We start from the raw sequence: 11,751 nt of genomic DNA, 5'->3' as shown, positions 1-11,751 counted from the left end.
AAGGAAAGGAAAGGAAAGGAAAGGAAAGGAAAGGAAAGGAAAGGAAAGGAAAGGAAAGGAAAGGAAAGGAAAGGAAAGGAAAGGAAAGGAAAGGAGTTCCTTAGCTCAGAAGTTGAAGTAGAACATATGCCAGAAAAATGAAGGAAATCACCATGGGGAAAGGCCAGGGCTGCAAAGAGCCCCTCTGTGCCCGAATGCCCACAGCTGAGGTCTATGGAAAGGCACCATGGGCCAGGGCTGGGCCCTGCGCTCGCAGCTCCTGGTTCTGGTTCTGGCATCTTCCCCCTCCCACAGCCTCTCCAGGCCTTAGCCTGCACCTGGGGGCATCAGCTGCGACGTGGCAGGTCCGATGGCCTGGCCGGGCACGGGGCCCGCGGGCACCAACGCTGCGCACCGGGGTACCCTCCACATCCCGCTTGGATCCCGCTCCCACGACGCCTCTCCCGGGGGCCCCGCGGCTGCTCCCGCTGCCCCCCGTGCGCAGGGAAACGCGGAGATAGCGGCGGACAATGGAAGGAAGAGCAGGAGTGCGGAGGGCAGCGCCGCGCGGGCCGGCCCGGCCCCGCTGCCACCGGCTCTGCAGCTCCCGGCAAAGCGCTGACAGGTCGGGAAGGGCGGAGGGCGGCCGCATCTGCAGCCCTTATCAGCCTTCCCTCGCTGCCTTCCTGCCGCCAGCCCGATCCGCCCGCTCCGGGGGACCCCGCTGCCGCCGCAGCAGGAGCTTTCCGGAGAGGAAACGGCCCTTTTCCCATTTATCTGCACACAAAGGGCAGAGCCGGAGCGTTGTGCAGGGCAGGGTGCCCGGCCCTGCTGGGGGCCAGGAGCCCCGGGCCAACCCGAGCCTTGGGGCATGGCGGGATGCAGCCCCAAGCCCGAATCCCAGGTGCTTTTGGCCCATAGGAGCTGCTTGGCCAAGGATGGGAAACAGGCGGAGCGCGGCTCCTGCTCCGGCACTGCCGGGATGCTCCTGCTGCTGCCCTCTCCCACACGGAGCAGCCCCGCTCTGGCTCTGCTCCTGCCTTTCCTGGCGGCTGCTGAGATGAAATAACTCATTTAACCTGTTTCTGCCTCAATTTCTGACAGCAAAACGCCCCCCTGGCGCGGACAGAGCCGGGGCGGCCGCGCGCGGCCCGGGTTATCAGTGCTTCCCGGTTCCCGCCGGCCCTTCCTGCCCGTGCCTTGTTTCCTGGAATTGTTCTCGGGCCTTGCAGCCCCCGGCCGGGCGCTGCCCGGAGCCCCCTCCCCAGCGCAGGGCAGGGCCCCCCGCTCGGACCCCGCGCCGCTCGCGGCTCCGGGAGCTGCGCGGCTCTTTCCTTGTCTTTTCTCCCGGTTTCTCCAAAGGAAGCGGCGCGAGCCCCGCGGGGAGGGTCCCGCCTCGGCGGCCCCGTCCCGCAGCGGCGGCTCCCGCCTCCCGAGGGGGCCCCGTCGGCTGCGGCCGCCCCCCCCGCCCCGCGCCCCGCGGCCACATCAAGCGCGGCCCCGTCGCGGCCGCCCCGTCTCCGGAAAGCGGCGGCCGCGCTCGTTTCCTGCGGGAGCCGCTACCGGCCCCGGCGCCGCCTCCGAGCAGCAGCAGCCCCGAGCGGCGCTCGCCCCGCGCGGACCCCCCGGCTCTCGCCCAGGTACCGTCGCTTCCTCCCTCCCGCCGCCTCCTTCCTCTTCCTCGGCACCTGCGGCTCCCGGCGCGGCCGCTCCGACCCTTCCCCGGATCCCTCGGGATGGGGGGTAGAGATTTGCAGCAGCCGGGGATGCTCCGGGGAGCCCGGGGGAGCCTCCCGGCACCTCCACGGCAGCCGGTCCCCCGTGTCCTGGTGCGGCGGCGGCAGCACGGAGCGTTCCCGCTCGCGGCAATGAAAGGGCGTTAAGGTCAATCACGGTTCCCTTAAGCTGGTCATTTCGACACCTGCTTGGGATTGCTGAGGGGAGCCCAGCGGCTTTGGGGACGCGTGGGAAGGGATCGGCAGAGAAAACCGGGTGCAGAGCGAGGCTGGGAGGATGGGAGTCCCCGGCACCGCAAGTGCCGGGACCGTCTGGAACGCCTGGAGCGCCCCGGGACTGGCAGCGCAGCCGCTGCGGGGGGAAAGGAGCAACGTGAAGGCTGGGAGCCCCTTGGGAGCAAGTGAAGGGGCAGGGAGGACGCAGCCAAATGACAGTTTCTGTCCGTGGTGCAGAGGGACCAAAGCTGTGGCTGAGACGCTGAGACCTGCCCAGGTGCCCACATGTCCCTGGCTGCCCATCCAAGCCCGTCCTTTCTCCTCCATGGAAGACAATGGTTTCACAGAGCAGAGAGGGTTTAGGGGAGCACCCGCGCTGGCTCCCTGCTCCCCCTGGGTGCCAAGACCCCCCATTTTAGTGCTCTCCCCTTCTTCACAGCTAGCAGGATGGCTGAGATGACCACGGCTCCCAGCGTGACGCCCACCGTCGCAAACCAGCCCGGCGACTACCACAACTGGACGGAGCTGTTCCAGCTCCTCAACTACACCTTCACCTACTGCGAGTTCAGCCTGGATGAGAACGTCAAGCGGGTCGTCCTCTTCATCCTCTACCTGGTCATCTTCGTGGTGGGCTTGGTGGAGAACCTCCTCGTCCTCTGGGTCAACTGGCAGACCCGGCGCAACAGGAGCTTGGTGAACCTCTACATCATCAACATGGCCATCGCCGACCTCGGGGTGCTGCTCTCGCTTCCCATCTGGATGCTGGAGGTGATGCTGGATTACACCTGGCTCTGGGGCAGCTTCCTCTGCCGCTTCACCCACTACTTCTATTTTGCCAACATGTACGCCAGCATCTTCTTCCTCACCTGCCTGAGCGTGGATCGCTACGTGTCCTTGACGTCCTCCTCCGCCTTCTGGCGTAGGCACCAGCACCGCGCGCGCCGCATCATCTGCGGCTGCAGCTGGGTGCTGGCGGCCACCATCCCCTTCCTGGAGGTCACTCACATGCAGCTGGTCAACACCGGAGACCCCGTGTGCATCTTCCTGGCCCCCTTCGAGACCTACGACGAGTGGGCGCTGGCCGTCAGCTTCGCCACCACCACCATCGGCTTCCTCATCCCCTTCCCCATCATCGCCGTGTTCAACGTGCTCACGGCCAGACACGTCAAGCGCGCCAAGGCGGTCACGGGGAAGCACTGCGCGCTCATCTACGCCTACATCGCCGTCTTCCTGCTCAGCTGGCTGCCCTTCCACGTGCTGCTCACGCTGCTGGCGCTCGACGGCAGCCACCTGGCCCTGCGCTGCCCCTTCGCCCACTTGCTCTACTTCTTCTACGACGTCGTCGACTGCTTCACGCTGCTCCACTGCGTCCTCAACCCCGTGCTCTACAACTTCCTCAGCAAGCGCTTCCGCGGCCAGCTCGTCGCCGCCGTGGTCAAGTATCTCCCGAAGGAGCGCGGGGGCGGCCGCGGCGCCCGCGGCTCCTCCTCCAGCACGCAGCACTCCATCGTCATCGCCAAGGACGGCACCGCGGCGCCCACCGAGCGCCCGGCTCCCTGAGCCTGGCGCCCTTCCCACGGCTGCCGCGGTCGGAGCCTTCGCTCCCCGGCTCGCGCGGGCAGCGGGGAGCCCGGCACAAGGCGCTGCGGGCGGCCGCTCTCTGATCTGCTGCTCTGTCGGATCTGTTTAGCCAAAGAAACAATGACAGCTGGAGAGGTTTCCTGTTTTTCCAGCGGGATGGTTGCGGGAATAAAGCCAATTCCTCTGTGTGCTCTGCAGCGCGACCGCGAAGCCGCCCTGGGGCCCGGCGCCCGCGGTGCCGCGCGGGGGCACCGACGTGTCCTTGGCTTGCCGTGACCCCAGGCTTGCGCACGTGGGCGTTAACATGTGCAGAGCTCGGCATGGATCCGCATGGATCTGTGTGTTCATGTGTGCGGAGCTCCGCATGGATCCACATGTTAACACACACAGAGCTCCGCATGGATCCACATGGATCCACGTGTTAATGTGTGTGAAGCTCCGCATGGATCCACATGTTAACACACACAGAGCTCCGCATGGATCCACATGGATCCACGTGTTAATGTGTGTGAAGCTCCGCATGGATCCACATGTTAACACACACAGAGCTCCGCATGGATCCGCATGGATCTGTGTGTTCATGTGTGCGGAGCTCCGCATGGATCCACATGTTAACACACACAGAGCTCCGCATGGATCCGCATGGATCTGTGTGTTCATGTGTGCGGAGCTCCGCATGGATCCACATGTTAACACACACAGAGCTCCGCATGGATCCGCATGGATCTGTGTGTTCATGTGTGCAGAGCTCCGCATGGATCCACATGTTAACACACACAGAGCTCCGCATGGATCCACGTGTTCATGTGTGTGGAGCTCCGCATGGATCCACATGTTAACACACACAGAGCTCCGCATGGATCCGCATGGATCTGTGTGTTCATGTGTGTGGAGCTCCGCATGGATCCACATGTTAACACACACAGGGCTCCACACGGATCCACATATTAACATGTGCAGAGCTCCACACGGATCCACACGGATCCATGCATTACCATGCACTGAGCTCCGCACAGATCCACATGGATCCATGTGTTAAGTGCGTGGAGCTCCGTACGGATCCACACGTTAACACACACAGGGTTCCACACGGATCCACATATTAACATGTGCAGAGCTCCACACGGATCCATGCAGATCCATGCATTGCCATGCCCAGAGCTCCGCACGGATCCACATGGATCCATGCATTACCGTGCCCAGAGCTCCGCACGGCTCCGCACATCCACACGCACTAGTTGAGAGCAGATTTCCCAAATCCCCCGCCGAGGAGAAGGTCCCGGACAGACTCCGTGGCTGCGGCTGCCGACACCAGCCTGGGGCCCGGGGCTTCCAGGCTGAGCTTTGCCAGGAGCCGTCCCGCTAAACCCAGCCTCCCTTGGAGGGACTCGCGGCGGGTTCCCGAGGCCGGGTGACACATTTTGAGGGTCCCACGGGGCTGGTGACGCAGGGGACGGTGGCACGAGCAGCAGGTCCGAGATCTCACATGACGGATGCTCCGTTGCGCAGGAAGCCGGAGCATCCGGAGAAGGTTCCTCCTGGGCCGCGGGGGTGACGGTGACACCCCCGGAGCTCATCAATCCACCCGAGGCCTCGGGCTGCTTGGGAACACGCTTGTTTTTGAAGGAAGGCAGGGAATAAACAGGGCTCTGGGGCCGGGATGGGGACACGGCGGGCGCAGGGCGGCATGTCCTGGTGCAAGCCTGCGGATGAGAGGGGACCTGGCCAACGTGGCCAAGCACCCGAGGGGGCCAAGAAACGGGGCCAAGGTCTTCTGGGTGGTGGCCAGGGACAGGACACGGGGCAATGGGGACACGTTGGAACCCAGGAGGTCCCATCTCCACGTGAGGAGGAACCTCTTTGGTGCGAGGGTGCCCGAGCCTGGAGCAGGCTGCCCAGGGAGGCTCCTTCCCTGGGGATCTTCCCAAACCCGCTGCCTGGGTGCTCCGGGTGTCCCTGCCGGAGCGGGCGCGGGGCTGGATGATCCCTAGGGATCCCTCCCACCCTCAGCCACTCCTCAGTGTCGCAGCGGGGACAAACACAATAAAAAGACATTAAACAGGGCCACGACAGGGGCACCCGCTCCGAATTAACCCTTTAAAACTCGGCATTTGACCTATTAAATGTCGGGAGCATCTTTACTCCGGAGCACCTTTATCCCAGAGCACCTTTATCCCGGAGTACCTTTATTCCGGAGTACCTTTATTCCGGAGTACCTTTATTCCGGAGTACCTTTATTCCGGAGTACCTTTATTCCGGAGTACCTTTACTCCGGAGCACCTTTATCCCAAAGCAGCGAGGTCCAAGCGGGCGCCGTTTTTCTCTTTTATTATTCTAAATAAAAACCACACTTTGTGCCGGACAAGGGAGTAGAAAAGGACAACGATTTTCGACATCTACTATCCGGGGCATGGGAAAGTTTACAAAATATACAAAATTTTACAGCAAATAGATAGGAAACACTTAAATATCGGGAGGTTGGTACCTACGATGAACTTAAGCGAAACGTTAGACAGCAATTCCACTCGTCTGCTTTCCTCTCAATTATTTAGAGACCTGGATCCATTGAGAAAGGGGAGAACAGAACAAAAACGGAATTTTCAAACTTGTTTTTTTAACGTGAAATCAGGTGGTTTTGTGTTTTAAAAGCAGAAGGGCTGGAGGAGCGCCGAGGGCTTCCCCCGCATCCCGAGGATCCCCGGGATCCCCTACGCTGAGGTAGGAATTCTGTGTGGCGTGCGGAGCCGGGAACCGTTTCCCGCGGGATGCGGCTGCTCTCCCGGATTCGGGATGAAGCCGGGCGGATTCCTCGCCCCCTCCGGAGCCCCGGAGCCTCCCTGGGAAAGGCCGGAGCGCCGGTTGGGAGCAGGAGATGCCGAGGGAGCGCTCGGAAACACAAGGAAGGGCGCCCGGAGCCCCGCGCCAAGGGAAAACACCCGGAATTCCCACGGGAAGCGGAGCAGCTGCCTGCAATGGAGGCAAAAACCCACCCAGGGACCAGGCTCGGCTGGGAACGGCTCCTGTCCCCAAAGGACAGGAGCTTTCCCGGGCCCACGCGGGTGGCCTTGCTCTGCCCGGCAGCGTTTTGGGGTAAAAACTTGGCTTTTTGGTTCACGTGCACAAAAGGCTTCTGCTCCACAGCTCTCCAGCGCAGGGCCAGGGCCGGAGCCGCCCGGGATGGGACTTGGCCGTAAAGGCGGCGCCGTCACCCGGAGCTCCCGGCGCCGCTGCCGCCTCTCCGGGCATCCCTATGGCCCTGGGCACCTTCAGCATCGGGTTATCCTCCTCCTCCTCCTCCTCATCTTCCTCAAAGCCACCAGGTCACAGAGGGCCGCGCGGGCACGAGCCGCCGTCCCTGCGCTCCAGCGAGGTAGGTTGGTGCCACCAGTGTCACCGGCAGACGAGGAAACTGAGGCAGAGGGGGGAAGCGCCGGAGCAGGGGGCGGCGCCGGGAATCCCTGTTATTCCCATTATTCCTATATTCTTCCTATTATTCCTATTTGTGGGAAAGCAGCACGAGAGCCCCGAGCGCTTCCTGTGCGTGAGGTAGTTTGAGCCGCCCGAGGGCGGCTCCGGCCGAAGCGCCCGGTCCCCCGCGCCCCGCGGCCGGAAAACCGCGAAGAACCGATCCCGGCCTTCCCGGAGGGGAACGCCGCGAGGACGGGCGCGCGTGGAACTACAGCGCGACCCAATTACAGCGCGACTCGAGAACAAGCGGACTCACCCCGGCGCCAACAACACCCTGCGGCACCCATCGGATGTAGGACGGGGGCCCCTTCCAGCAGGGGGGTCTGTCCCTCCCCAGGCCCCTTTCCGGGGGGTTAAGGCACCGGTTCCACCGCGGGGGCCTCGGCGCATCCGTGCGGAAGCCGGGCGGGATGATTCCCTCCGGAGCAGGCAGGGCTTCTCCCGAGACGTCCCGGCTCCAACGTCCATCTCTTCTCCGCCACAGCAGCCACGGGGGCTGCTCCAAGGAGCCGGCTGCTTCTCCATCTCCCTTGGGATGGACGGCGGGGGCTCAGTGGGAACTCGAGGGCCCCCCCGGGAGCCTCCCGGTGGGAATCACAACCCGCCCTCCCGCTGCCCGGTGCCCCCCTCACCTGCCACTCGCCCGGCCCCCCATTTCCAGGCCCCTTTCCAAGCCCCTTGCACCGGCCCACGAGGGCAGCAGAGCCCCGGCCGGGCTCCCGACGAGTCTCTTTTTTCCTTCTTTCTCTCCTTTTTAAGGTCCTTTTTGCGTCCAGTCTCCGGCTCCATCCCTCTCCGCTGAGGTCTGGTTTCACACTCGTAGCAGCATCGGTTGGCAGCTCAGCTCCAACCGAGGGTTAGCCGAGTCAAATGGGCTAAACGGTTCAAAAACAAACCCCAACCAACAAAGAAAAAGCCAATCTAGATCAAAACCCTAGTGAGAAACGCTAAGAAGACGGAACTCCCATGTCCTCTAACAGGACCATAGGTAAGTAAACACCACAGACTCCTCGGGAACGGTGACGTTGCCCACGTGCTGTCAATCTGCACAACGCCACTCCAAAAAAATCACCTTACTAAGGCCCCCAAATGAAAAGGAAAAACAAAATCCATCCCTGGCGGGTGGGAATTCAACCATATTAAATAAAACGAAGGGCGTTTTTTCCCCGCGGCTCCCGCACGCCGGCTCCCGGGCTGCTCCCCATCAGCTGTCCGTGTTCTTCTCGGCCTCTTTGGAGTGGATAACGTACATGAACGTCTGCTCGATGGTGAAGTCGGGCGGCAGGCTGCCCTTGTGCACGCCGATGTGCTTGCTCATGAGGTTGAGCGTGGAGCTGTAGTGGCCGCACACGGTGCAGCGGTACATGAGGGCGCCCGCGTGCGTCCGCAGGTGGCACTTGATGGTGGAGCGGCCGCGGAAGAACTTGTGGCACACCTTGCACTGGTAGGGCTTCTCCCCCGTGTGGATGCGGCGGTGGTAGTTGAACTCGCTGGTGTGGGCGAACCTCTTGCCGCACACCTTGCAGCTGTACTTGCTGTTGCCCGGCTGGTTGGGCAGCGCCGGCTCCTCGCTCAGGAATTCCTCGGGAAGCTTCCGCTTGGGCAGCGCCGGGTGCCGGAGGCGGTCGCCGAAGCCGGGGCGCCCGTCCAGGCCGCCGCACTTGTGCTGGCTCACGTGGTAGCGATAGGCGGCCTCCAGCTTGAAGCTCTGCCCGCAGAAGCGGCACCGCAGCAGGGCCTCCTCGGCGCTCCGGTGCACGGCCAAGTGCTTCTCCAGCAGGTGCCGATCCACGAAGCTGCTGGCGCACACGGAGCAGGAGAAGACGGGGACGCCCAGGTGGGAGAGCGCGTGCCACAGGAGGCCGCAGAGGCTCAGGTGCCTCTGCTCGCACACGCCGCACGTCTGGCTCTTCAGGTGCACGTGCTCCAGCACGTGGCTGCGGACGGCCGGGAAATCCTTGGCAAGCGGCTTCCCGCAGGCCGCGCACGCCAGCTCGGAGGCTGGCGCCAGCGCGGGCGCCTTGGCCGGCAGCGGGTCGCTGGGGTGCACGATGACGTTGTTGTCAAACACCCCTTCCCGGCGATGCAGCGTGAGCTGCCACTGCGTGAAGAACTTGGTCTCGCACATGTCGCAGGAGAAGAGGAAGATGCCGATGTGCGACAGCACGTGGGTGACGCGGGAATTGCGGTCCTGGAAGTGCGTCTCGCAGACCTTGCAGTTGCCGGTGAGCAGGTCCACGTGGTCCCGGGCGTGCTGGCGGATCAGCTGGATGTTGGGCTCCAGCACCTTCTTGCACACCTGGCAGGGCATGGCCTTGCCGTCCCGGCCGTCGCTCTCGAAGGGCAGCTCGTCCTCGCTGTCGTCGCTCAGCTCGATGACCTCCTCCGTCGGGCCCAGCTCCTCGCCGGCGTCTTCGAAAGGCAGCTCCTCGTCCCCCAAGTCCTCCAAGCGCAGCTCCTCCATGGGCCCAAAGCCCTGCTCCTTGGAGTGGTCGCTGTTGCTGGGACAGGAGTTGCTCCCCATGGAGATGTCCAGGGAAGTGTCGGCGCCAAAGAAGCCGCCCTTGCCGTAGTCGCCGTTGCTCTGGACCTTGTACTGCGGGCAGGAGCCCGCAGGGGACTGAAGGACAACGTTGACGGTGCCCAGGTTGGGCTGGGCGCCCGCGGCGAACTGCCCTTGCTCCGGTTCCTGCTCCGTCTTGGGGGGCTGCTGCGGCAGCAGCGCAAGAGCCAGCGTGTTTTCACTCCCGGGATTCCGCTCATCCTCTTTGTAGGCGCCCGCCGCTTCTCCCGGCAGGATGTAATTCCGCTCGGAGCTGAAATGCTCCCTGGCGCCGCGCAGCTCCCCGACGGGGAGTTTGTGCTCGGCCGAGGCGCTGCTCAGAGGGCTGGTGAAGCCCTCACCCGTGGCCACGGAGGGCTGCTTGGCGAGGGCCGAGCTCTCCAGGTCGGGGAAGGTGGAGTGACAGGCGCGCAGCAGGTCCTCCATGCCCAGCCGCTCGGCCACCTCGTAGATGACGCCCACGTTGATGAGGTCCGTGAAGAGCTCCGAGGTGTACACGAAGCTGAGGATCTTCTCGAAGTTGGCCGGCGTGATGAAGTCCACCACGTAGGTGCGCGCCGCGTCCAGCCCCGTGTTGAGGAAGAGGTTCTGGAAGTAGCCGGCGGCGCAGGCCAGGACGGCCTTGTGCGCGGCGAAGGAGCGGCTGCCCACCAGGATGGTCACGTCGCACATGGTCTCCGAGAGGCGGCACTTGTTGAGCTCCTTCAGCAGGTTGTTGGGGTGGTTGGTGCTGTGCAGCTTGATCCTCATGCCCATCTTCGCTGCCGCTGCTGCCGCTGCCGGGGCGCTCGCTCCTGCTCCGCTGCCTCCTGGCGCATTCAGCGGCGGCGCGGGCACCACGCGTGGCAGGGCAAGGGGCTCTAGAGAGGGGAGAGCGTGGAAAAGGGTGAGAATGGGGAGAAAATTGGGAGAATGGGCAGAACGGGGAGAGTGAAAACTGGGAGAATGGGGAGAATGAAAATTGGAAGAATTGGGAGAATAGGGAAAATGAAAATTGGAAGAATTGGGAGAATAGGGAAAACAAAAATTGGAAGAATTGGGAGAATGGGGAAAACAAAAATTGGAAGAATTGGGAGAATGGGGAAAACAAAAATTGGAAGAATTGGGAGAATGGGGAAAATGAAAATTGGGAGAATCGGGAGAACGATCCTTGGGAGAATTGGGAGAATGAAAATTGTAAAAATTGGGAGAATCAGGAGAATGGGGAGAATGGGAATTGGGAGAATGGGGAGAACGAACACTGGGAGAATGGTTACAATGGGAAACGCCGCGATGGAAACGCGAGCAGAGAGGCATCGTTGGAGCCTGCGAGGAAACACGCTGCAGAATTCCCACCTTCCTGGCAAGCCACAGGGAACTCCACAGCTGCTCGGGTGGAGAACGATTAAAGCCCATCCTGTAATTGCCGAGGGTGAAACCTTCGGGAACCCTAGGATAATGCTGCTGCCGATGCCGGGATACGGAATTCCGCCTCCTGCATCTGGGGCAATTTTGTCTCTGGGTCTCCTCTTTACGTGGCTGCATTTTGGGCAGTTTCTGCCAGCTGTTTTCATGCCACATTCCTCACGTTAACTTGCCTTTTCCAGTTGGGACCTCACTTGGGATCCTTGGGATTTCTCCTCGGCTATGCAAGTATTCCTAACACCTCCCGGGTTGCTTTTACCTGGGAATTTGTGCAGGATTCCCAGGTTGGCACTAGACACGTGGCTTATGACACCCACAGTTCCCAATGGAGCAATCCCTAATCCCTAGGGATTGGGGATACCTCTTCCTCTCCTTCGTCTCCACAAAACAGCAAATTTGGGAGCTATTTTTTTCCCCTGCCTTTCCCGGGAGAGGTTAAAAGGAGCGAGGAAAGGGCCGGGAGCTCCAGGGAAGCCCCTCGCGCTCCCGCATCCCTGCCCGCTTATCCCGGCTCGCTCCAGTTGCCCACGTCCGATTCCCGGACGTCCGGGAATCGGGATCCTTGTGGCCTCCATAGAGGGAGGGACAAAACGGAGCCGGGACGAGGGGTCTTCCCCAGCCCAGGAAGGGGACAGGGGTGGCCCTGGGGTGGCTGGGGGGGGGGGTCACCCCCCAGCCCTGGGCACCTCCCAAACTCCCGGTGTTTCCTGGTGCTTCCCGGTGCTTCCTGCTGCCAAGCGGTGGGTCGGGATTAGGGATGGAGGAGGGAAAGGGAAGAGTGGGGGGAAAAAGGGAAGGTCAGAG

General features: G+C 62.5%; 2 protein-coding genes across 2 annotated transcripts; one reads left to right on the top strand and one right to left on the bottom strand.

The window, feature by feature from the left end:
- The first annotated feature begins 1,600 nt into the window (after positions 1–1,600).
- Positions 1,601–3,491, top strand: GPR182 (G protein-coupled receptor 182). The gene is made up of 2 exons (XM_026049900.1): positions 1,601–1,619; positions 2,371–3,491. Exon 2 carries the CDS (start codon positions 2,379–2,381, stop codon positions 3,489–3,491), a length of 1,113 nt encoding a protein of 370 aa, XP_025905685.1. The 5' UTR covers positions 1,601–1,619; positions 2,371–2,378.
- Positions 3,492–7,700: 4,209 nt separating this feature from the next.
- On the bottom strand, positions 7,701–10,299 carry ZBTB39 (zinc finger and BTB domain containing 39). The gene has a single exon (XM_026049901.1). It carries the CDS (start codon positions 10,297–10,299, stop codon positions 8,185–8,187), a length of 2,115 nt encoding a protein of 704 aa, XP_025905686.1. The 3' UTR covers positions 7,701–8,184.
- Positions 10,300–11,751: the final 1,452 nt, after the last annotated feature.

Source organism: Nothoprocta perdicaria, unplaced genomic scaffold (assembly GCF_003342845.1).
Source record: "Nothoprocta perdicaria isolate Ctin4 unplaced genomic scaffold, notPer1 scaffold_627, whole genome shotgun sequence".
NCBI lineage: Eukaryota > Metazoa > Chordata > Aves > Tinamiformes > Tinamidae > Nothoprocta > Nothoprocta perdicaria.
This window is presented reverse-complemented; position numbering and strand designations above follow the sequence as displayed.

Bases quoted from the DNA above. Each gene is read 5' to 3' on its own strand.
- GPR182 (XM_026049900.1), top strand. From the start codon at position 2,379: ATGGCTGAGATGACCACGGCTCCCAGCGTGACGCCCACCGTCGCAAAC.
- ZBTB39 (XM_026049901.1), bottom strand. From the start codon at position 10,299: ATGGGCATGAGGATCAAGCTGCACAGCACCAACCACCCCAACAACCTG.